General features: G+C 45.8%; 1 protein-coding gene across 1 annotated transcript in view; it reads right to left on the bottom strand.

Moving 5' to 3' along the window:
• The window catches only part of XKR6 (XK related 6), a 221,749-nt gene that overhangs the window by 26,999 nt on the left and 168,821 nt on the right, over nt 1-25,929 (bottom strand). Inside the window, exon 2 of the mRNA XM_026115568.2 lies at nt 12,229-12,425. Within this exon, the coding sequence (XP_025971353.2) occupies nt 12,229-12,425 (197 nt within the window). The remainder of the gene's footprint in view (nt 1-12,228; nt 12,426-25,929) is intronic.

Below are 25,929 nucleotides of genomic sequence, written 5' to 3'. Positions count from 1 at the left end.
GATATTAATTACAAAATCACACTAAGACCACTTAGGAATCTGGGGTGAATTTGGTGAATAGTTTCAGCCTGGAAAAAGTCAGAGGCAGGCAGGTAGTGGAAGAGAGGGAGGGACTTACAATAAGACTAAATCTTTTCTTTTGAGACCTTTTTGACATGGCACTTTTAAGCTACTTATTTCAAAATGGCTCTTTCATTCTGAAATTCCCCTAAATGTCAGATAGGGTAAGAAAAAAAAATCACTGTCCTCCTTTCTCCCATCACCAAAAACAAACTGTCTCACTTCACAGCTGATGTTATTTCAGGGATGTTAACACAAAACAGTTCTCCCTTTTGTGGTTTTTCACCACTAAATCAGAAAGCCCATTACTCTCACTGATGGTGTTTTGATGTCAGTATTGGGATCTGGCTACAGTTGATGGTGTTTCCAACTAGGATAGCTGCTGCTATCACTTAAATTGTGGTTCAGCATTCACGTAGCCTGATAACTCACTTCCCCAGCAGTGAGGACTCGGCTTATCTTACACAAGTGCCAATATCTCTCCAGGATCTTCCCCCAATGCCCCAGCACATCCTCTTCCAACGCATCCTCCAAAAGGCATGCTGAATCTCATATGGACAGAGCTGCAACACGGTTCATACAGCAGCTCAGCACCAGGAACTGTGTGTGTTTCTGGCTCCTAACACCACAAATACAAGAATGAGCGATGATCCAGTCTGAGCCCTGATCTAAATTTATCCAGGCACCAACCACCTGTGCTAATTCTCCAGTAGAAATGTGTTGGGAGAGCAGCAGCCATGATTTCCTGAGCACAGTTAAGGTTGTTTGGAAATAGAGAGAACTCTTATACGTGTCTATTTTTGTCAAAGGCTGTATGAACTGCAACTGTATTTAGAGTGAGATACCCTCCGCACAGTCATCGCTGTAATTATAAAGTCTTCAGTTAAATTGCTGTTAATTTGAATGTCTTTAACCACTATCTCAGAATCACACTGAAAAAAAATACCCAAATCCCCAAAAGTGAACAGCCACAGAGAAGAGGATTTGAAGCTCCTTGGGAGATCCCAAGGGAATTCAGTTGAAATGCTCCGTCAGGATGACCTGGCAATATCTCCAGCAAGGATAAGATCTAAATCTATTCATGCAGAAGAAAATCCCTCTTTGTAGGCAATATCACAGAGGAATAGAGTCTACCACAGAAGCCTGGTTCAACCTGAAAGGAACACAGCCAACTGGAAAGTGTAGAAGTCATGTCTATAGACTTCCATTGTTTCTTCTTGTTGTACTTTCCAGTTCTCTATAGAGCTCAGTCATTTCTGACCTCAGTTCTGAAATCAGAGTAGCATGAGCAGACCTTTACGCCTAGGTGGCTGTCAGCCAAGCTCTATTGGGTGGCTCAGATGGGAGAAAAGTCAACCTATGCCCCCTTTTTTACAGTTAACATGGAAAACTAGGCACCAGCACATGGCATGGATCCCCTAGGGATCTCTAGTCACTAAGGATGACACAGTATGACTGTGCTGCTCCTGTAGCCCCTTGGTTAGATCTGCAGTGTTGAGTGGCCAGAACTGATTGCTGAGATCTGAGTTTTCTTTGTCTGCTATTTACAAGAGGCTTTCCCAAAGCAATGGGAGAAAAAACGTGATTATTTTAAGTAGGAAAAATAAGATGGTAAAATCCAAGAGAATGAGTTGCTCTGGCCACATATTATCCAGGAGAATGTTTGAGAAAGGGAAAATTGTACTGCACATTCACACATACGCATTATGTATTTGCCAGAGTTCTTTGTGAAGGACATTTAGACACAACTTTTAGGAGCTAATGCTTTACTCAGATTCTTGAGTATGTTGAATATCTTCACGGACTCAAGCAGAGTCACTCCTGATTTACGCTCCATGCAGATTAGAATGAGACTCCTATACCGAGATTTTCAGACCCACAATAATATTTGAACTCTAACAATAGGACCCTTTAGAAGAGAAACACACTCTGTAATACTACCAGAATACACTGAAATGGGAAAAACTTTGCTAAGGGAAACAGCACATGGTTTGATTTAAACAAAATCTTTCTTCACATTTTGATGTTCTGAAAAAGAACATTTGGCATGAAACAACATCTTATCACAAACACATACAATATATTTGCATTTTAACACTGTATATTTGACATTTATTACAGCATGTTTACCTGACATTCTTTTTTAATTTAGATAAGAACCACAACCATTGAGAAGACCTTTAATCTGCCTAGCAAAACTGAAAGGAATTTGTTATCTTGAGGATGGAACTAAAATACTCTGAGAAATAAGGGAGCACATCAGCACTAGAGAGAAAAGCACTTGAAGTTCTGCTGTTCCTTTCTCAAAGTAACTGCAGGAATCTCTTTCCGTAGTACAGGTCTGTGGCAGGTTTTGAACCTGGGACCTTCTGCCTAGAGATCAGGAATTGAGCAAAGCCTAATTCTGTTCACTGTTGTGTCCACATTATTATTTTGTCTTGAACTCTGAAACAGGGTAGCCTATCCAGGCTGCCTCCTGGGAATGGCCCTTGTCCCATGCTAACACCTAAGCCAAGCCTGGAAACAGTTTGGGTTGGTGCTAGTGGAGCTGGGCTGAAACTGTGCTGACAACTGAACCATGTGGAAGATCGAGATTGAGAGGATATGCTCATGTTCTGATGTGTTTTTCAGTTTATTAGCACTGATGAAACCCAACAGACTCATCATTAGTTTGGAGAAGCCACATTTTCCACCATGGCTTTGTGAAGGAAATTCCTGCTATAAATACAGCTTCCACAGCCAGTTCCCTGAAGACAAGGTGATGCCGAGGCAACGTTTCAAACTGCCTGTGACAAGTACCAAACCTGGATCCTGCAAAATTACCTCTGTTAAATGGTTTGGCCTGAGCACAAAAAGTTTGCAGACCATTTAGAGAAACAGCTTCATTCACATGGTCCTGGAATTTTTAATGATTTTTAAGAAATCTAGTAAGGGGGAAGAAGGAAACACAAGTTGGTTCACACTCACTGGCCAATGTAAGAGATCTTCATTCAGTGTGTTTGGAGAAGACGTGTCAGCAATGCAGAGTTTGCCCACTCTATGATTTATAGATCTTTGGGCTTGTGTGTGTGGGGAGCTGGTGGAATTGTCTCAGTGTAATTGCAGGTGAGGGGACTTCTTTCCTGAAGAGACGGAAGAAGAAGTATCTCAACACTTCTGGAGAGTATAGAGGACTGGCATCATTACAGTGAGTCTGGGAGAGCATTTCTGTGAAGGGGAATGACAAAGTGACAAAACCTGAGGTGGTGCAGCTGGTGCTGTCTTGCAAGGGGTAGTTGCAGGCACCACTGATTCCCAAGGATAACAGCAGGAACCTCTTTCTTCCTTTGCTTCCTGCGCTCAGTATGCTCTGCAAAGGCCTAAGTGATGTGCAGAAGACCAGAGCACAATGTCATGCCAACATCCAGCGGTGAGTCATGCTCAGGTTTGTTTGCTTCTCCTGGCACTTCTTGCCTCCTTAGAAATTCATGTATGTATCAGATGGACTTTGAGACTGCCTCTTCAACAGGTTAATGAACATCACCTTCCCAAATGAGAGGTTGAGATCAAAACATGCATCCGTTTCCCTATTGCAAATGTCCTATTGCAAATGTCCCTATTGCACCTTTGAGCATTTCAGATGTGGGCTCCTGCAATAGGGAAATGGCCGTGCCTGAGGAACGTCCCCCTTCAGCGAGCATCCGTGTGAAGACGTGAACATACTGAGGTCACTGAGAACAGGAGGTAGGTCGAATGCCACTTAGGACAAAAGTCATTTCGCGAAGTGATTTCCGCTAGCTCAATAAATCTGCTGCACTCACAGATTCAGGACTGTGACTCTGAGCTAATCATATAAAACAACTGACAGTTTCTGGAACAAAAAAGTTGTTTCCTTCACCATTCCAGTGATTTTGATCTAGTTACTTCCCAGACTAATTGTCTCAAACTGAATTTCTTGCTCTTCCACCAGCATCAAGAGTAGAAATGTGAAAGAATTCCCTGCCCAGTGCCCTCCCTGCATCTTCCCCCGGTTTTTGCACATCTCAGTAGACATCTGTTCTCTGTTTATCCAGAGTAACATGCTCTCCTAGATGCCTGAGGTGAAACCCAGAGTTGCATACTAAAACAACCTGAGGACAAAAAGAGATGAATTTCCATATATTTTACCAGGCAATTGCACAGCAGTGTCCAGCCACTTTCTCTTAGGGTATAATCATGAACCTGCCACTAGGGAAAGACTGCAGCGTTAAATTACCTGAAAGAGCCTTAAACAGTTTCCTGCCTGGAATCTGTTTGGCACGAACTTGCTCCCCAGGAGCCTGCACTTTAAAGATCCTCCCCAAGACCTCAGGCTAATCAAACCTCTCTCTCTCTGTGCCTCAGTTTCCCAGCTGGCCTGCAGCTCTTAGGAGGAGGATGGGCTAGTGCTTGTGTAGTGCTCTGAGGATGCAACACCCCCCTGGTGATTACCACACTCTACAAAGCCTAAAATTGGCAGCACTGGCTACCTGCCAGCGCTGTCCCGTGAATGGTGACTCATATTTATTGGCCGTGCCATGTAAAATGTGTGATGGTGGCACGTGATATGAGACAGAAGGGTTTGTATCACTGCTCCAAAATAACAGAACGAGAGCTATGGAAAGGCGGTGGACGGAGAAGCTGCAGGTGGGGACGGGCTGAGTGAGAAGGAATGACGTCTCTCTCTGGGCTTGCTCCAAAGCCCTTTGGGGGGAAAAAAATAAATTAAAAAAAGCTGTCCCTGGCTTCAGAGGGCTGCTGGACCAGTCCTTCCCCACAGCGCTGGGACAAGACGGCTGATGATAGGGCACGCTTTCCCCATGCTACTCCCTGCCAGGGTGCCTCAGGTTTGGCCTGCTCTCGGCAGGCCAGGGCAAGACATCCTCTGTCTGGAGGATGGAGCTCTGGAGATGGCTTTTTGATGCTGCTGGGAATTGGCCTGGGACCAGCGACTCATTTCAAGCAGGCCACCAAATAGCTCTCTGTCATCTGGCTTTGGTGAGAAGGAGGGGCAGGCAGGAGCAGAGCCATATGCCCCAATCTGGCAAAGCACCTGAGTCATATGAGTGGCCTCCCAGGGGAGGTACTTTTATGTCTGGAGCTACCCACGTGTTTTGGGAGGTGTCTCCTTGGTTTGCAGATGAACATTTAAAGGGAAATTGGGGTTGAATCAGGGCAAACTTCCCATGCAGATCACCCTGATTCCTCCCCATATGCCAAGGCCTTTCCTCAAGCACACAACTGGTGGAGTCCTTTTCTTCTGCCCACACTGCAATGAGCAACTGCTTTTCTGCTCACCCTCTTTCTGTCACTGGCAACCAGAGCTGGGCGATGGATCCCTCATTTCTTTTATTCCCTAAGGAATGACATGAGGGAGAGAGAGAGAATATGCCTCCAACCCTACCAACAAAGTTTTAGGGCCTTATTTTCCCTATGAGCAGTCACAAAGCCTAAGCCAAATGCCAGTCTGACCCTGGCAGACCTCCCTCCCACCCCAGATCCTGTTACCTATGACTCCATGAAAAGATTTTTAAGTATACATTGCTGTTATCTTGCTTCGTATCAGAAAAATACCCTGGTCAGAAAAGGAATAAGGATTGCTGCTTCTGGAGAAAAAGGACTTTGCTTAGGCCTGCTTCAATGTCTCACCCATACAAAATAGAGTGTAGATGACATACTGTTTTTTGGGTACCGAGACATCTGGAATCTAATGCCCCTGTAGAAAGGGTGAACCATGGATTATTTATAGTGGTTATAGGACTGCACAAATGGGGACAATTTTGCAGAATGAGTTCACAGAGATTTGCACTTTGGTTTTTGGATTCATGTTTTGGGCACTGCTGGAATGTATATATTGAGTTAAGTCTATATTGAAAAACACCTGTGGAAAACAGGCTGCAGCACCCCACAGCAAGCACTTTCCCCTAAACATGTCTTTCCTTTCAAGATGGCATATCCCACCTTTAGTCCTCTGTGGCTGCATCTCTACTACGAAACAGACATTTGCAGGAATTGTTCTCCAGCCCTGCGGCTAACTGGCACACTCTGACCCATCTCTCGTCATCCAAAACAAGATGGCCGCATCCCAACTGCCTCCTGGGAATGGTCCCTGGTCTGTGCTAACTCCCGAGCAGTGCCTGGGGATTGTTTGGCTCAGTTGGTCCAAGCCAAAAGCATGTCAGGTCCATGCTAACAGTGCAATGGTGGAGATGATGAATGACCAGTGTCGGTCCCTGCACATTGGCACCCCAGAACTGTGTTTTGGCTGTGCTCTGCGATGGACATACTTGCTCGGCCCAGGCCAGCATGAAGGATCCTGCACAAACTTCTATTGCTCATTCAAGGTTAGCAGTGCTACCTGCGGAGTGATTTTCAAATCTAATTACTCTCTTCTCCATTTTCAGTGGAGCAATGGAAGTTTTACTGTCCTAAATTAAGTACAGGCCAGCGCTGATCACATTTGGAAATCACACCCTTGGGCAGCCAAAGGCTGAAGGCTCATTTTCTAACTTGGCCGCCCCAGCCAAGGTTACTTTGATCTTTGGGGTCTGAGTGGAAACAGGAGTGACTGAGAATTAATCCAGTCATTTGTTGTCCTTCAGATACGGCATTGTTTTCAGATCTCAGACCATTTCTCAACAAGTCCTGGTGTCTTAGGATATATTTCATATCCTGTGAATATGAATATGAATATGTCCTATGAATAGGACATTTCAGCTGGTAGGTAGTTCATAGCATATCCGTTATTCACTGTATATTATTGGTTAACTATCAACCTGTCATCAGGGGAAAATTAACTGAAATTTACCTCGGCATTAGCTTTAACTCATTATCACCCCCACAAAAAATCTCTCATTCAGGTGCAGGAGTGTTTAACTTCAGGCTGGCATATCCTGAGCCCACTCAGCTCAGCTGGGAACGCCTTCTCTTGGCAGTGAGGACGATGGCTAACCCAGTCCTGATGCTAGTCCTCCAATGCCTTTCCCTCCAGTTCCCCACAAAGACCACTTACATTTTCTGAACTAAGTCACAGAATCACAGAATAGTTGGGGTTGGCAGGGACCTCTGGAGGTCACCTGGGCCAACCCTCTGCTCAAGCAGGGTCAAGTCCAGGTTGCCCACGACTGTGTCCAGATGGCATTTGAATACATTTCCCAGGATAGATTCTCCACCACCTCTCTGGGCAATCTGTTCCAATGTTCAACCACTCTCACAGTAAGGAAGTGTTTTCTTATGTTCAGACGGAACTTCCTGTGTTTCAGTTTGTGCCCATGGCCTCTCTTCCTGTCACTGGGTACCACTGAGAAGAGTCTGGCCCCATCCTCTTTGCACCTCCCATCATCTATTTATATGCATTGATAAGATCCCTCTAGAGCCTTCTCATCTCCAGGCAAAACAGTCCCAGCTCTCTCAGCCTCTCCTTGTGTGAGAGATGCTCCAATCCCTTCAACATCTGTGCGGCCCTTCACTGGACTTGCTGCAGCAGGTCACAGAATCACAGAATGTTTGAGGTTGGAAGGGATCTCTGGAGATTATCTGCTCCAACCCCCCCCTGCTCAAGCAGGGTCACCTGGAGCACACTGCCCAGGATTGTGTCCAGATGGCTTTTGAATATCTCCAAGGAAGGAGACTCCACAATCTCCCTGGGCAACCTGTGCCAGTGCTCAGTCACCCTCACAGTAAAGGAGTTTTTCTGTATGTTCAGACAGAACTTCTTGTGTTTCAGTTTGTGTCCATTGCCTCTCGTCCTATTGCTGGGCATCACTGAAAAGAGTCTGGGATCTACCCCTCTGGGAAAGGGGGATTTTGCTGGATTTTGCTTTGGGAGGGACATCAAGATTTGGCTACCCTATGTGCAAACTCTGCAACCAACACATGATAACTTCATGATAACCACGATGATAACTCTGCAGCCAACAGATATCCACAGCTGAGATGCCTAAAATTCCTTTTAGTGCCTAACTTGTTTCACTCTGCTTCAAAGAGTGACCCCCAGACAGGCTGAAGCTAATGTTGTTTTTTCTTAAATGTATGAGCAGCTTCAGACTACTTATTGCAGGCTGCAGAGAGTGCATACACCTCTCAAAATCCCAGAGATTTCAACAGGACTTTGCATAATGAAGACTTATGCTGAAAATCTCAGATCAACAGCAGGGTTTTGGAAAAGACGGCTAAAGCATTGGTGGATAGACAGTTCTTTTCAGGGGGAGAAATGCTGTACTGAATACTGCAGCCTCAGGCAGACAAATTCCCAGCAAAAGCATTGCATAAAGCACTCATGACAGGAGTGGAAGGACATCAGAGGTTCTGCTAAATCTTATTAAGTCTTAAAGTAGCCACACAAAAAATTAAGTAAAAGAAAACCTATTTAAGAGGAGATTTATGCTAAAAAAGTAGAATCCCTCTCACCTCATTAGCTGCCCAGAAGTTGGATGTCTCCTTTAAGCTGGTTATACATGCTCCTTTCCATTCAGTGGAGAGGAACAGGCACCTCTGCAGGGTGAAGTGGGTTAAGGACAGTTTATTCTCCAAGAACTGAAGTGGATTATCTTCTAGGAGTAATTATGAAATGAAGATCTGGGTTGGGCTTTTTTTGGTAATATTATGTTCTCTCCTAAAGACACAGTGTGATTTTTATCTGAGTTACATCAAGGAAGTCTTCTGCCAAGTACTGTCCAGAAATACAGGAGAAATGGCCACCTTTTTATTGTATCACCTACAAAATCTTGGGGACAGTTACAGCAAGCAAGGGATAGGGCTGCATCTTCTTCTGTGTCCTGTCACTTCTTGCCTAACGCTAGACAACTAAATAGTTGTGTTTAGTCTAAATGCGTTGTCTAGGTTCCCTCTAGATTCTCTGGAAAAAGGTACTGCTGGAGGGCAGGTATCTCATCTCACCTACTTAGGTACCTTTGGACACGGGCTGATTCATGTTTTGGAGGCATCCTTCCTCCCTCACTGTCCATTGACTCTGTTTTGGGTTGACTCTCTCTCAGACAGCTGTAGTTGTAAGAGATGAATTGTTTGCAAAGGGCCTGCATATGAATACCAGCTCCTTACACTTACGTATTCAAGAGTGCACGTAGACCCATTTGTCACAGTAGCCACAGAACAGAGTATTGCAGCTCAAGCTGTGTGTAGCCTCAGTGTGCATCTTCCATGTCAGATCTGCTTGCCTGAGTACACTGAGTTCTAATTCTTTTCTTGTGTGTACTATTTTCTGCTCTTCAGAGCCATCAGGCAACGGCAGCTACGCTGGGATCTAGTCTGACTTGTATCAGTGATGTTATGAAGGAACAAATCCTGACCTTCACGAAAATTCGGTGGGGAGCTATCCCAAACTTTACTGAGGCTGGGGCTTGACCTGAAATCCCAACTCGAGCACTTCTGCTGTTGGTGATGGTCAGATCACAAGGGAGATACTAGTTCTCAGGTGAGTAGAGACCCATTTTCCTTGTGTACTTGCACGTACTGAATGGTACTGAAAGTCACTGGAAGGAATTCCTACTTCACATGGAAGCGGTAGGTAGCAACAATGGCTGGTCTTCCACTATTTTGGAGGCAACTTGGCCTTTGGAGGAGAGGGGAAGGAAGTTTTCTCCCTGTCTTTTTGAAAGGGATGCTCTGGGTTTGAGTAAAGATCTCCAGTGGATTTACTCCTCTCACCTGAACAGCTACCCTAGCATGGGAACAAGGAGGAAAACATAAAACTTTCTGATAGCAATTCCAGTTACTCACTTTCCAAAACTTCTTAAATAGGACATGGAGACATTAGCAGATATTTTTGCAGAAGAGCCTGGCTTAGCTTCCTGCAGTAGGCTTGGGATTGCAGTCTTAGGAACAGGGAAAACTGGTGCTTACGGGTATGTATGCCATGGAAAATGGTAAATTAATCTTAATCTAGGACTGACTGAGTCCACAAAGGACTATATGAACCATACGGAAAAAGCCAGCATCTGGACATAGTAGCATGAGCTATACCTGAGTTTATAAGCCCTGCTGTGGGCCAGTTTGCCAGTCTGCGTCTCCCAGTGATGTAGCTGATACTGTTTCTGTTTAGAGGTAGAACTAGGCTCTTCCTGTACCGTGCAACAAGCCATGATCATGTAGACACGATGAACCAGTAGAGACTTGATTTTTAAACACAGCAACTTCCTAATAATACCTATCTCCATTTCCTTTGGTTTCTGCCTGCTTCAAGGCAAAATCTTTGATGCTCCCTTTCATAATGGTTCCTCTCAGCATTTAATATCCTTTTACATAGTAATGTACTGGCTGGGAGGGGGAAGACACGCGCACCGAATTGGCATGGAGGAGCTCTAGGAAAATCTTGCACCTGAGTCAGCTCTCTGCTGCTCATACCCCTCGGCGGTGTTTGCCGTCCACTCAGCATGGCCCACCACTCGGTGGGCAGCCTGAAGACACGCTACAGCAGCTTTGGCGCACGCAGGGAGGAGGAAAAGGTGCACTGGGGACCTGGAGAGCTCAGCTGCTGGAGCGCGTCAGGGAAAGAGCCCTCCAGGGTTCGGGGAGGCAGGTGCACCAGGCAGGGACGTGTGCTGCCTTGGAAGAGAGAACAGCTTGTTCAGTTTGGTGGAGGAACGGAGGAACCGCATAGCTGAAGGAGGGGGGAAAAACGATGCTGCTTGTTCAGTGGATTAGGCAGTCATGCCTGGAAGTGGCAAACTGAAATAGTCATGGATTTTAAAGCCTAGAGGGATTATTAGGCCACGTTGTCAGACTTCCTGGGCAACAGAGGCCAGCGAACTTCACCCAGCGCTTTCTGTGGTGAGTCCAACAGTCTGCATAAGGCTCCAGCAAGCCTCCTAGGTTATGATTTATATACTTCTGGTAGGGTTAATAATACTTGTTAGAAGTAGCAGAAAAAAGGTATGGCAAATGTGAGCAGTTCTAGCAGGACTTGTAGAAAATCTGTGTGATCATTGTGTCAGCAGTTTGGAGGCTTGGAGATCTTGTGATGAGAGGTTTCAGAATAGGACTGCATAAATAGGAGAAGGGAGGCCTCTAGAAACAACCACAATGGACAACCCTGAGACTGAGAGGAAGGAGAGAGTAGTCCAAGCTCAGAGATACTCTGGCTGAGGATATTAGTGGTGACCTTGGTCCAACAAGCAAATTTAACCCTGAAGAGCTGCCTGGTTCCAACCCCTGCCAGAAGACTCCTCAGTTATGCCAGACATTGCAGTCTTTGGGAAACGTTATCTGAGTGTTATCCCCTGCGTGTGGCTTGAGCAGGGGCTGAACAACCCAGCATTTCATCAGCTGATATCACTGTTGGTCCTTGGAAAGGACGATTCCCCCTCAAGCTTGTGACCCTCAGGCCACCAGTTTGTTAATGGGCACAGGTCTGGTACAGCTGCCCACCCCGGGACTGAGACATGGACATACACTGTCAGCTGCAATCTGTAGCTGGCCTGAATGCCTGTGCTCCAGAACGTCACTGCAGCAAAGGACATGAGAATTGGCAAACTGGTCTCTATGGTCACTTCCAAGCCTTGGCTCATCTACATATCTATCTTTGCAGTGCACTAGAACATCTCTATCACTACACAGTCCTCTCCACTGTCTTCCCTTTCTCTTTTCTTGGACTTGCTGAGAATCATGGTATCAGTGATCAAGCTTTAATTCCTGGGCACTCTTTAAAAATGGTCCTACAGCCTTTATCTATAAAACCAAGCCCCTTCCTCTATACTTTACACCATCGGAGCATTGCACAGGCATTGAACCTCACAACACAAATCCAGGTCTGGCCAATTTTATCATTCCACATACGTTTGGAGGGAAACTGAGGCAGAGGAGGACTGTGTTTGCTCAGTGTCAGGCAGCACAAAAACGAATGCTGGCAACTTGCAGTAGTAATACAGAATGCCTGACTCCTCCTGATAATACCAGCACTTCTCTAGACTTGACTGGGTTTGGAAGAGCTGAATCTCGTATTTTGATTGATACTGTTTTTCCTCAGCAGAATGAGCAGAAATTTACCAAGTGAATGCAGTGTGGAGCTGGAATGAGATTTGTCCAAAGTGGCAACCCCTTATGCAATAGGTTGCGTAGCATGGACGGTTAACAAAACATCCATCGGCAGCTCAGCATAGGGATCAGAGGGGGAAGCCAGGAGGGTGGGGAGGGAGGTACAAGGGGACCACTTACATGGTAATGTTTCTGCACGGTTCTTTTGGATCATTATGCAGAGCTGTAGCACCAGTTGAGGGGCGCTCTCCAGGAAAGTTTCCAGGAGGCGCAACATATTTACGTCTGCATATTCGTACATCATAGCCCAGTAGAAACGCAGCTGGTGTTCCTTCCGCCTCTGACTCTGGATCCCCAGGTACATGGTTCGTATATACCTGCAGCAAAGAGAAGGAAAAACCAAGTGTGAGGCTTTGGCTTGCGTCAAAACCCAAGGGGAATGGGGCTGTGGGTCAAGTGTATGGGGAGAGGGGGGTTGTATGGGGAAATGGAGTCTGGGATGGACATAGGTGTCTCCTTGGCTCTAACACCATCTCCTGCAGGATCTGGGAATCTGAGAATTTTGTATTGCAAGAGTGGGAAAATACTGACTTGCACCAAAACTCAAATGTGAAGCGTGGGAGTAGGAAATGCACACAAAACACTTGCACAAGAAGGCAACTCTCTCATTTCATTTTCTTGATGGGAGGAGGAGAAGATACCTACCAAATGCTAGCTGTCTAAGCCACTTCAGCATTCTCCCAAGGAGCTCCCCTCATAGAGCCCAGTGATTTGACCCCCATTTCACCAAAGGCAGAGCAACGAGACACCACCTTCACCTTCAGTACATGCATGACCTATGAATGTGAAAGGCCACAACTTGCCACTGGCCTGCTATAGAGCCTTTGGGATTCTTTGGAATAAGAGGAGGTGTCTTGTGCTTGGACAGCACAAGATCTGCCGGCTCCACTTCCACATTAGGCGTGCGAAGGGCCTGCAAACCTCATCCTGGGGACTCACTTCTGTTCAAGTTACCCAATGGTGAACCTTCGTAAAGGGAGAAGACCAAGTCAGGGTAGCACAAAGTGCCTGTATGTCATGAGACTAACAGAGTTTAAGAAAGTAGGCATCTCCTAGCAGCTCCTTCTGTAGTTCTCGCTGATACTAATGATCTAATACTGGGGCTCTCTTTCCTTCTTATCCTGAGCAGTGGCTGTAACCTTGTGCTCTGAAATTCTGGATGGGAATCATTTTATCTAGTATTGACCCTAGGGTTGGTCATCTGAGTTTGTCAAAGGAGAGAAACATCCCTTCCCAGGACTGTTTGTCTGTCCCACCTCAGATTGGCATGAAGCGGGATGAAGTGCCTTCTGGAGGTGCTGGGAGGGACTCCCAGCACAGATCCACAAAGTGGGGTCTCACCAAACTCATTAGACCACTCCTTGTCACCAGGGGCAAGACCTCACAGCAAGGAAGAGGGAGAGGAAAGGATATAAGCCTCAATAGCTCCCGTATCCCCAAAGTGCAGCCTGGGGACCAGGAGCTGGGAGAGAAGCAGAGGTAGCTCTGTAAGTCCTGCCCTTTCACAAGCGCGTTGTCCTTCCTTTCTGCTCACAACCACAGAAGACAAAAAATCCCACAAGAAGGAACAGAGGACACAAGAAATGACCCAGGAAAGCCGCCAGATGGGGCTCGACACTCATGTAGCTGCTGTACCCACACTGCACGCTGCTGAGACGGACCTGGCAGAGCCTGAGCCGGGTGGAAATACCCGTGGAGCGACCTGTTAAATGCCCCACTAAATGACGCAGGAAGCCGGTCTTCCCTTCGTGAGTACATGAAATAAAATAAACATAATTCACCCTGTCAGGCATAGCTGGAGGGAGTGAGTTGTAACGGCTCAAGGAGAAAGCAGAGAAAAGGTGCATGCAACTGGTTTTTATAGTATCAGAGACACTGAGACACTGAAAAATAAAGACGAGGGTGCCTATAAGGAGCTGTCCAAGCCCATTTTGGGTGAAGACAGCATCACCTCCCAAACTCTCTCCAGAGAGATATTCACCCAGCCTGTCCTAAAAGTCTTGCATGGGCTCCCTCCTCTCCGGGAGCCCATTCCCATTCCTCCTAGCATGTGAAGCCTAAACTCCTTTGCTGAAGGTTAAGCTGGTCATTTCTCATCATTTCAGCCATGGAAAGGAGAAGGATTTATTCCCTCTCTCTCTGCAGCAGTCTTTTACCTGCTTGTACATAGTTATCATGTAACTCCTCAGTTTCCTTTCCTCCAGACTAAAAAAACCCAGTTTCTTTCAATCCCTTCTCATAGATCATGCTTTCCAGACTGCTGCTCTTCCGTGTTGCAGTCCCCCCAGCTGTCTCCAGTTGGCGGTGTTTTTTAAGGACATCTTTGCTTTTTTGAGCACTCCAGGTGCCATTGTTGCCATTGGGCCACCTAAAAAGATTGAGGGGGGAGAAACTAACAGAGGGATAACATGTCCTGCAATTATTATTATTATTATTGTTTTGTTTTGAGCTCTAGGGATTCAGCACCGTCCATGCAGTTTAAACAAGTCCATTTCTAACTGGCCACAGCAAGAAAAGATGCAACCTGTTCACGGAGGCAACACACATAAAAGAACATAAAAATGGATTGGACTAATGTATGCCCAGATCCTGTCTCCATCAGCAGCCAGAACAACAGCAATAACGATAACAACATCTAAGTCTCTTGGCTGTTGAGCCCGCAGCCTTTTACAGATGAAAGTCAGCTACATTATCCCCATTGCAAAGATGGGGAAACCGAGGCACAGATAGCCAAAAGGGCTTTCCTCCAAGTCCTCTAACAAGTGAATAGCAGAACCCAGATCTCTTAGTGCTAACTCAGGCCTCGAACTACCACAACACAAACCCCACAGGCAAAGTGCCACTCTGCCGCCTGATGTCCCTACACCCAGGATGGATATATTTCCTGGATATGGTAAGATCCTACCATGCCCAATCTGATCCATGCTGGAAGATCTGGCAGGAGATATCTGTCCCTATCCAGTTACCAAGCAGGACTGTGACCTCTGGAGTCCCTTGGCATAATTTTGGCCTGAAATATCACAAGCAAAATATCACAGCCATCCAAATGAACAAAACAGCTCCAAGGACCATGTGCAGCTGGAAGGAAATGAACATTCCCCTGATCCCATCTGCTTCTCAACTTTAACCTGCACCATTTGCCTAACACACCTTGCATTTTGCCTCCGGAAAAGAGAGAAAACTCAGCCTTTTGAGCCTGCCAGGAGGGCTTTGCTGTCATCCAGGAGGCAGGCACACTCTGGGCTGTTGCGCACGGGCTCTGCTCATCGGCAGCGCCAGACCGGGGACAGAATCTGAGTCTCCCATGTGGCCCATGCCGACGAGCCACATGGCCCACAGCCAGGAGATGACACACCAAGGATTTTTTTTTTTCCTCCGTGCAAAAATATGTTGCTCTCTCTTTAGCATCCTTCAAACCCAAATCTGACAAAAAGCAGAGGGCAGAAGTAAAACCCATTTCTCCTTGACACCAGTCAGTCAGTCAGTCAGTTTTCAGCAGAGAAAATGCTGGAGTAACGGGAAGACAGCAGTATTTCTACCTGGCAGGCTTTTAACAACTGCTAAAAACCTGTTTAATTAATCCATATAAAATTTCACCCAGCTGTAACACTGTTAATACTTATTTCCAAATGGGAAAGTACAGCACTGGTGTAAGCAGTTTTATTCCAGTATATCTGCACCTTCTTTGGGGTATTTTATTTGCTTGAGGGTTTTTTTCCTACTTTTACTAACACTGGTTAAGTGCAGACAAACTCTGAGGAAAAAAAAATCAATGTCATTTCACCTGAAATTTGTTGTTCTCGGTCAAGCTGGTAACAAACAGGAGTCTATAATTAGACTTTCAAATCCATATTCAGGCCTGATCTTCAATCTATAGCAACACGACGTTTCCTCTTATGTCAGTGAAAGCCATTCACTGCTCTGTGCTTTTGAAAAGCAGTCTGATTTATTTATTTAAGAGCTTAATTTTGGATACAGGAACCTAACTTTGGACTCTTTATTTTCTGAATGCTAGTTATTTTTATATACAAATGTGTGTATTTGTGTGTATGCATGTATTTTTAGCTCCAAGTCCCATCGTGGCTTCAAGAGATATAGCTAATTTGGGGTTGGGGGGGGTAAGGGGTGATTTTTTTTTTTTTTAATGCACAGAGGGCTGGTTGTTCCCTTCCTGCTGGCAGCGTTCCCAGAATTCCTGTTGGTATAATTACCCTCATGCTTATTTACTACGTATGTCGCAGTAGCACACAAACTGTGTGGGGCAAAGTCACTGCTGTCCCTGCGCCAAAGTACATTTTTAAGGAGCCAAAGTGACTGGCTGCAGAAATGTGGTCAAATAATCTTTGGGGAGAACATCAGGCTACCTCCATGAGGAAGAAAAGGAGAGGCTCCTACTGTAAAAAAAAACAAAACCAAAAACCTAAGTGCTACAGAAAACGATGGTTCATGTGGATGACCGAGTGCGCTTAGCTGTCTCAGACAGCTGTCTCTGTCTGCAGCAGAAACATCCAGAGAAATTATGGAGTCAAAGGCTCTGTCCATACCATCAAATAAAGCAGGTCAATGACCAGCCTTTGTCCTTGGCCAGCTGGTAAGACTCACCTCCACGTGGCAACTTCTCTTCCCACTCCAAGAGGGTGAGTATGCCCATTCTGGTTGGCCTTGGCCAAAACTGCCAGGGACTGTGCTGACAATTTAACAGTGTGGACTATTGCAGGACAGTGCCGGTGCCTTGGCACCATTCAGTTTATAGAGGTGGCTCTGAATATCACCAGCAGAAAGCGTAGGAGGGAGCCTTAGGCAACAGGCTGCCTTGAAACAAAGACGATGCTGATATATAAAAAGGTTACAGGAGCATGGTGAAGCACATCAGCCCAGGAATTGATGGCTCTGGGCTGTGTTTTGTAGGAAGTATAGTACTGATATCCTGTTCCACACAACCGAAAGATGCCCAAGGTCAGGAATCTCAGACTACATCTACCATAGTAAATGAAGGATGTGGGTAATTTCTCTTCCCCTGAGGCCAACTGGCCCAGACTGATCATAGAATTAAATTCTGTCATCCTCCAAAACCAGGTATCTGGCTTCACACTCTATATCAGGAATGATCTCTGGCCCTGCTCAGTTCTGAACCATGCCCAGGAATCATTTGGGAGAGCGCTAGTCAGCCTTGGCCAAACTCTTCATTACACTAATAATTTAGCAGCGTGAAGAAGTTACAGTGCCCCCATCCAGGCCTTTAAACTGTCCAATTTACTAGAATACATACATCGAAAGATGGAAAGAAAGATAGAAGGACTTGAGGCACTTAGATCACTCCCAGCAACCTCAGTATGGGAACCTTTACTTAGCCAAGAGCAACCAAGTCTACTGCTGTGGGAAAGGTCATTGCAGCCCTGGCTTGAAAAACAGGAGAGCTTGTTCAGCATGCAAAGTAAGAAACAGACCTCTAGGGAAGCAAGATGCTCAGGAAGTTCACTCTGTTGAGTAGGCTGCAGCCTTTGGCTCAGTAGGATTTATCAGGACCAGAGAAGCGGGGGTGACAGGTACATGTATCCTTCCCCAAGACTGGTTAAGAGCAGAGGCGAGTCACGCAAGAACGGGCAGAAGCCCAAGTCCTTACAATCAACGAGGAAACTCTGTTCAGAGACCAGCCTGGTTTATAGCCTGCCCCCAGAAGCCTTCCCTCCTGCTGGGGTAGAACAGCCCCAGCGTCTCCTCAGCCTCCTTCATTTCTCTCCAGACAGCTGTCTTTTGCCTTGACACTACAAGACCGTGGTTATGCCCTTGGTGCCATGTGCCGCACAGAGGGACACCATCTCTCTCACCAACCTGTGGCATCAACTTCCACCTGGTGCTCACGGGAGGAGAAGTGCAGGGCGAGTTATTCAGCTGGCAGTTCACTCTCCTGCCATCTCATCCACCAGCGCTGCTGCTAACTCTTGGACGGGGCCTCATGCCTATTCGTGGTGAGCACAGGGTGTTTACAGATTAAAAACCTACTCCTTGGAAGGGAGGAAATGAGGACGTGTGTAACCACTCGGCTGGAAGGCTTGAAACGGAGGCTGCCTGAATGCACCCTTAAAACGAGGTTATGTAAGGCCAGATCTCAGCTGGAGTGAGCTGGCATCCACAGGGCTCTAGCAATTTACACCAGCTGAGGCTTTGGCCCACTTTTTTAATTTTAATGAATTATTTTCATTCTAATGGATATAAAAGGAATATAAGATGCAGCATGCAAGCAACAGGGGAGCATGAAAGTAAAATGCTGTCTATTAAAAAAAATCAAAATCAAAGTTACCATCACAGTTAACATGCCCAATATCAACATTTGTTAAGGATTTTTTTCTTTGTTATGCTGTTGCCAGTTAGCAATAAGAATTCACAGATGGATAATTACTGTTCCTTGTTTGAGTATCAAAGTAGTATCTATGGGCCCCATCCAGGTGCTGATACACCACGGTCTTGTTGGGCTGCTTCCACAGCATTAAACTCCTCCAGAACAAGGTGGCTGCATCCAGAACTGCTTATGGGGAATGGTTCCTGGCCTGTGCTAACCCCTGAATGGCATGCAGGAATGGTCTGGGCCATTGCTAGGCGCCCTAGGCTAAAACCAAGCTGGGCCTGGGCTAACAGTTTAGCAGTGCGGAGGATGGAGTCGCTGCTCTGGCCCTGCTCAGCTCTCTTGTCTGGATATAGCCCATCGTGACTGGACACATTCAGGGAGCATCACTCCACCAGTGGACATTAAGCACAATCATCCAACTTAGGAAGTCTCAAAAATCTCTGATTGCCAGCAGCTGGGGCCCAAACAGAAGCAAGCAAGGACACTTTAAATCCTCTCATTGGACTGAGTGAGCAGTGCCCAAAGCCTTCCCTCAATCCAGCCTCCTCATAGGTCATCACAACTACACAAACAAAATTTCTCATGATTTTGGTGGCTTTCATGGGGGCCCTGATTTTCAGAAGAAGAATTATCAGGGCTTTCTGAAATCTTTTCACTTTCAGCATTTCTCGATGTGGTTTATACCCAAGAATGAATCAAATGCAACAAGAAGGGTGTTCCTCAAGTACTTCAATCCTTCTAACTTGCAACCTCTTTCCTCTTCTGCCTGGTAAATGTGCTTCAGTGTACAACTACCATTCATTTAGTTAATTGCTTCTATCAGCATTAAACAATTAATAATCTTCAGCCCATGTCTCGCTTATTTAAGGAGAATGTCACTAAGCACAAAACAAGCTTGTTCAACACTTTAGAGACCCCTAAAAAGCTTAAATTCATGGCATGAGATCATTTATCAGCTCTGTAGACCAGTAAGTCATGGAGAACACTGTCTTTCTTGGGACAGAGTCTATCGTTACCTTGGTTCCAAACCTGGAACTCCAACAGGACACTTTTTCCACCTTCTAATTAATCACAACATTGCTGTGGTCCAGGATCAGGCTTAAGAGTTGCTCTCAACTAGATTACACAATACTTAATGCAATACTACATCAAGAATGTTAGAGAAGTGGATTACTTGGCCTATATTAACATTTTTGAGTTAAACTACATCAATCTGCTGACATCAATCTGTGTTCATGCTCTCTAGCAGCCACAAGCTCCTTGTCTATCCCACTCCTCATCTTCTCATCAAAGTTGGTGTTAGTTTGTTGTTTCCTTGTTTCTGCTGGAAAACTTCTTTGTGAATAAGATTCTCAGAAGCATTAGCCAAGACCCATTCCCTTTAAAGTCAAAAGGTCAAGTCAAATTTTTTGAAAACCCCTAGTTCATAGAGATGATCACCACCACATCAGAGAAAATACTTGCCTTCACGTGAATTCAAAATCCTATTCTTTAAATGTTTACATTTGAGTAAGATGATTCTTGAATGTACATTCATTTTAGAAAGTCTTGTTTTTTGAGAAATACTATTTGCAGCTGAATTATCTACTAAAAAGAATGATAGTGCCAGTTTTCTGCTGTGTAGGAGAAACTGTAATCATTTTATATTTCAAGCCAGTTTAAAGTTGCTTTAAAACACAGATTGCTTTACTCTAAACCAACCATGAAAAATACCTCTGACTTATTTCACAAAACACACATTGGAGAGAATCGAATCATAAAGTCCCAGAATAATTTAGGTTGGAAGGGACCTCTGAGGGTCTTTGGACCAAATGCCCCCTCACAACAGGGATAACTTTGAGGTTTAGTCATGGCCTCGTGTGGTTGAGTTTTGAAAATCTCCAAGGATGGAGACTCCACAACCTCTCAGGGCAACTTGTTCCAGCACTTAACCACAATCATTGCAGAAATGATTTTCATCATGAGATCATTTTCACTATTTAAAGAAAGCCTACAAATGAACTCCTCCTTGAGAAGAGTCACTTTCATCAAATAGTTGGAGAAAAACAATAAAACCGTGATGCTGCAGGATTTTTAGGATCTGATTCCCATAGCTGTGATGTTTGCATGCTGCTTTAACTTGGCGCTGATTACGTGGGGGCTCTGATACAAAGCAAGGAGCTGTGATTGATAGTTTCAGAGTAATGTTCCCAGCTCCTCTGCAGGAAATTATTGCTCTGGTTGCAATGCCAGCAGAATGGGACATGTACCCATATTGCCTCCTCCGGGTTATCGTCTATGGTCTTTGTTCAATCCCCTTTTCACTGGTGGTTTAAGCAGATACTTGGGACTGTGAGATCAAATGGCAGAGCTGCAGGTGTGCATTTCATTCTGCTGACAGATAAGATAACCTCCAACAGATACATGGGGCAGAAATCTGGGGCAAGGGCATCACTGCAGCTAAGTCTACCAGGGGCTAAAAAGGCACATACCTGTATTGTTTGGTCTGGGGATTGTTTCAGGAATCCATCTTTGTGATTATTTCTCTTTTCCTAGTTGCAGAATATTTTTCTCTGGCTCACTCACTGACTGACTGAAAGATCACAACCAAAAGAAGGGAAACAGAGCATAAAAAACTGATGGTCCTAAATAGCCCCCCTTTCTCACACTAATTTGTCAAACTTTCCTAAATCTGGGTTGTTACTGATATATCCATGCTTAGCCAAGGGTAAGAACTTGGCCAACAGTTCTTTATTTGCAAATATATTCATGAATGTGTCATTGGCATATTCATTATGGCCCTGATTTTGCAAGCTGTTGTGCCCAGGCAGTCTCACTTTGCATTCCCATGGGCTGCGGGGCTTCCCTGGATATCCAACAGCTTGCAGAATCCTTATTTCCAGATCTTCACTTGGTAAATCAATACAGCATCAGAGAATAGCTTTGTAGCAGGAGCTGTTGCAGTTTTGACACAGGCTTGTAGAGATCATGTTTATGTTTTCACTTGTCAATTATTTCATGAAGTCTTCAGCCCCCAAAACAGAAGAAAAACAAAGACCTCTTCAACACCATGGCTCTTTTTTGATTTTAATGTAGGAAGCATCTTCTGTGCTGTGTAAAGGAGCAGGCTGGGTAGCAGTGGCTGCTTCAGAGGGTATCAAAGTGATAGGTGCTGTAGAGATATGTCACAGCATCTATCACACGTAGGATGTACTCACATCCTTGGACTGAGCCAATCATGGTCTTATCATGGATTCCCCCCAAATTAGTTATGAATACTTAGCAGAGAGACTGGGGCTTATCTTACACTTATTTATTTACTTAAATTGTACTCAGACACCTAGTGCTGTCGCCTCTAGCAAAACCTCCTGTTTTAAATCAAAGCTGTTAAATAGCTTTACACAGAAAGAAAGAGGTTGAGCTCAGACTGAATTTTTACTTCAGGTATGTTTGAGCTAATATGGTTTGATGTCAGGGCTCTCCTTTTGGAAACCAAAGTGGTCCTAGTCCAATAAGCCTTGTAGGAACAGATGTAGCTAAAGGTCTTGAAAGTAAGTGGAGGCCTTTTGATTGACTTATCTGGCCCTGGCTCCAAGCAAGGGAAGTTTCAGGACAAATCCAGGGAGATATCTGAGGGCTCCAGAAATGTGTGTATTCTAGGATATGATACTACAGAGACACATAGGAATAGTCACCTTCCTCTCTCTATAGAGATGGGTACAGTGTTACAGCACTTGGTCTTGAGAGGTGATTTGACATCACATGGACTCACCGGAGCTGCAAGGTATCTCAAGGGATGACATGTTCGCATTGCTTTGTGAGGCTAGGAGAAGACAGGGGCATGTCCTCATCTCCTCATGGCTTTCAGCAGACCTCAAAGATCCCTCGAGGAATGATGCAGTGCAGCAGAAAGGAAAGCAATGTCTTTAGCTTTGGCCATGAGTTCACTGGAGCTGGAGAGATACTGCAGTGGTTTTCTCTTCTATGAGCTTTGCATTTCCTGGGCAATTTCACAAACTGGTTTGGGGTAACAGGCCCAAACATCTGAACTGAGACAGGTAGCCTGGGGTTTAAAATTTCAGAAACAGACTTGAACCCCAGAGCCAAAGAGGAACATGTGTGGGAGCTAGTCTCCCTCCACCAGAAGGAAATGTTTCCTATTTCCAGCCTCTGGCTGCTGGGGAACCAGCCTATGGCACACAACCTCTTTTTCTTCAAACAGCAGAAGGTAATTGTACCCAACACCAATGCCACTGGTGCTAGAGAGTGTGGAGCATGGGACGTTGAGGGGGTAAGCACGATGGTAGTGAGACTGGAGGAAGGAAGCCTTCTGTAGCATCTGCACTAAGACAGCTTTTGCTGCTGTCTTAGCACCACATTGCTAAGCTCTGCCAACTGTGGGATTTGAATGAACAGCCAAGACATTTCAAGAGCATGATGGCTGCATCCCAGCACAAATCCTGAAAAGTTGGGCCTGAAGCCTGAGATCGTAGAATAGTATTTACAGTATTTACAGCATTTTCTCTCTCCCTGGCCACCAAGGTCACTGATGCTAAAGCAGGACTCAGAGTCACTGGACAAGACCTTCCCATATAGCAAAGCCCTCCTCTCCTAAGCCACCTGGGATGTTCATGCCTTTGCAGAGCTGAGAAGGGGGATGTGCCAGGATAGACTGTCTGCAAGTGAGGGGGGATTCCCTACTGGAAGGTTTTTTTTTAACACTATGCTAGAAGAACACCTGTCAGGAGGAGTTTAGAGGGAGAAGAGCCTGACTAGGAAAGCAGGACTCATTCTCAAGGACCTGGTGACGCTGAAAAACAACCTTGCCTGGCTGTTGAGCACGTGGTCAGAGTCATACACTAGCTGCTGGCTGAGTCCGGCTCACAGGAGGGAAGGATCAGTCCATAAAGAGAGCGTGAACATGAGGAGTGCTCTCCCCACCTCTTGCACCCCCTTCCTAGCACACGCCACGGCAGAGCCTGAACTCCCCCAGGGACAGCAAAAAAATCCGGGTGCTGTTCAGCAGTGACTGGGAATGCTGGGGTTTGCCCCAGCCTTGTAAGTGGCTGTCACAGACCTGGGATTATTCACTGAGCAGCACATCCCTGAGTTGTCTGTGCAGCATGGGTCAAAGGCATCCCTGGAGCAAGACTCCTGATGCGGCGGCTTTATGAAAGGGATGAGACTGTCTCCTCCGTTTTGCCATCCATTTGAGAAAAAGGAGCTAAAAATTGGGTGAGCGCCTGTGAAATCCTGGAAGGACGGCCTCAGATCCCAGCTATTTTTAGTTTCGCAGAAGCTGCGCATACATTAGTGAAGGCCTGCCTTTCTCTCTGGGTGCACACGGCTCTGTGAGAAATCAAACGCCTTCCTTCCAGCATGCCAAGAAAGAGTTTAACCCTTCTTGTCTCGCCGCAATCAGCCCCGTCCAGGCCAACCACACCTTGATATGGACCTCGACAGCGACCAGAAAGATCTTCATGGACATTTTGGCTCTAGGTACTTGGATGAAAAATTGGGGTCTTTGACCCATGGCCCTTATCTCCTTATATCTGGCTGGGGCAACAGGGATTTTTGTTGTCAGAGGGCAGGAAGAAAGCTCTTCTGTCACCATTTAGGGGCTGGAAGGAAACTCCAGCACAGAACCAGCATTTGGCTCACTTCACCATCAGCTTTTCCTGGGAAAGAGACATGCCTTGGGCTGAGTAGAGCAGGGAGGACTTCAGAGCATTTGCAGGACCCAAGAGCTGGGAGTTGACACCTCAGCAAAAATGCCCAGTCGTGATGGCCAAGCTGTGCGACATTCATAAACTGCCATGTACCACCTAGGACACATACGCCACGAGCTGCCAAACCCTAACCTACAACCTTGTAGCCACACAATCCTCTGGGAAACAAGACCTCAGGCCCAGACAGGCTGCTCAAATGCTTGGTGGGGGATCTCAGTCCTATGCAAGCTTCCCTTCCTCCCACTGGATCTGTCTCCACTGGTCCAGACGCATCACAGCCTGAAAACCATTGCTGCCATAAGGAGCCCAAATGGATGGCAGAGGGCTATGGGCAGGCAGCTCAGTTCAGCCAGTGGAAAGGAACGGTGCCTCGGCTCATCTGGAGCACATGGCAAAACCAGGGAGGGCATGTGCATGCAGAAGCAAGAGATCACAAGCCTGCAGAAATGCACAATGCATTTCAACACACTATTAACAGAAAATAATTACAATGTTTATATCTTAGCTGTTTCCTTCACAAAAAGATAAAAAACAATGCCCGCATGAAGCACACTCAGCCGATCTCTTCACACCCACAGTGCATGTCAACTCCGTTGTCCGTGCACTTTAACATTTTCCAGCTCTTTAATATTTATTACCTCTGCCGCTTTGTGTTACTCATCAGCTATTCCTGGCCAGAGGAAATGTACTGGCGGGTTCTGAAGCGTGTACATACTCCGTTCTTTAAGGGGGTTATAAGTAGAACAGCAGTCTTGCAAACACATGCACGCTCATAGGCACTGCATTGCATTTGGGCATCACAGTTTCCTCTGGCTTTTGAGACACTGGGTTCAAGAGACCTAAACAACTCCAACTGTCCCCCCAAAGTGGCTGGACTGCTTTTCAAAGGCCAGAAGGTTATAAGAAGCCATGAGGAGAGGAGACACAGCACTTTCAGAAGGTATAGGGGTCCTTTCCTCAGTGTATCTCTACTGATCCCTGAAAAAACGCCCCTTAGGAAGTTCACATGGGCATCATTCCCTGCTTTACTTGCAGTTATTTTGCAAGTCTCCTCCTATGCCCGTGATTAACCACAGGTCTGCCAGCAGCCTGGCTACTTGCAGTATTTCTTCCAGCTGCTGGAGGCTCAGGGACTCCCAGTAAGGATAAAATATAAAGCCAGAAGTCAAGCTATGTAGCAGCTGATGGGTGGCTGCGCTTGCAGCTTTGTCATCTAACAGGTGACTCCTAATTAAGACTGACTGTAAATAACATGACAAAGAGGGCAACTTTCTAATGGTTATGTTCAGGACAGGAAGTAGCTCAGATATGGCATTACAGTATTTCTCTTTTTTTTTTCTTTTCACCTACTAATTGAAAAGGAGCTTTCTGCTTGGAGCTAATAAAACTGAAGCCACCTGACTACAGCATCTCTCCACCACTCTCCGGGCACAGCTGAGTCTTCTCTCTGCAAAGCACACGTGCCAGTGGACAGTTTATCCAAGTGACACAAATCCAGTCACAGGATCTTTCTATCAGCTGAGTGAACAGCATCTGTGCTGTGAGGTATGGGATCCTGGAGCTCTGCCCTAGGGACTGATGTTCATGCACAGTTAGTTGCAGAAATGGAGGCAGAGAGGTTAAGTGACTTTCCCCAAGCTAGTGAGGAAAATTGGGGTGGGGGTAGTATTTTTCAGTTCAAGGGGTCCTTGTCTCCCTGTCCCTGCTCGATCAGCTCCTTGTCTCCTTTCAGAAGGTAAGTGCCTAACACAAATGAAAATAAATCCT

Source organism: Dromaius novaehollandiae, chromosome 3 (assembly GCF_036370855.1).
Source record: "Dromaius novaehollandiae isolate bDroNov1 chromosome 3, bDroNov1.hap1, whole genome shotgun sequence".
NCBI classification, from domain to species: Eukaryota; Metazoa; Chordata; class Aves; order Casuariiformes; family Dromaiidae; genus Dromaius; species Dromaius novaehollandiae.
This window is presented reverse-complemented; position numbering and strand designations above follow the sequence as displayed.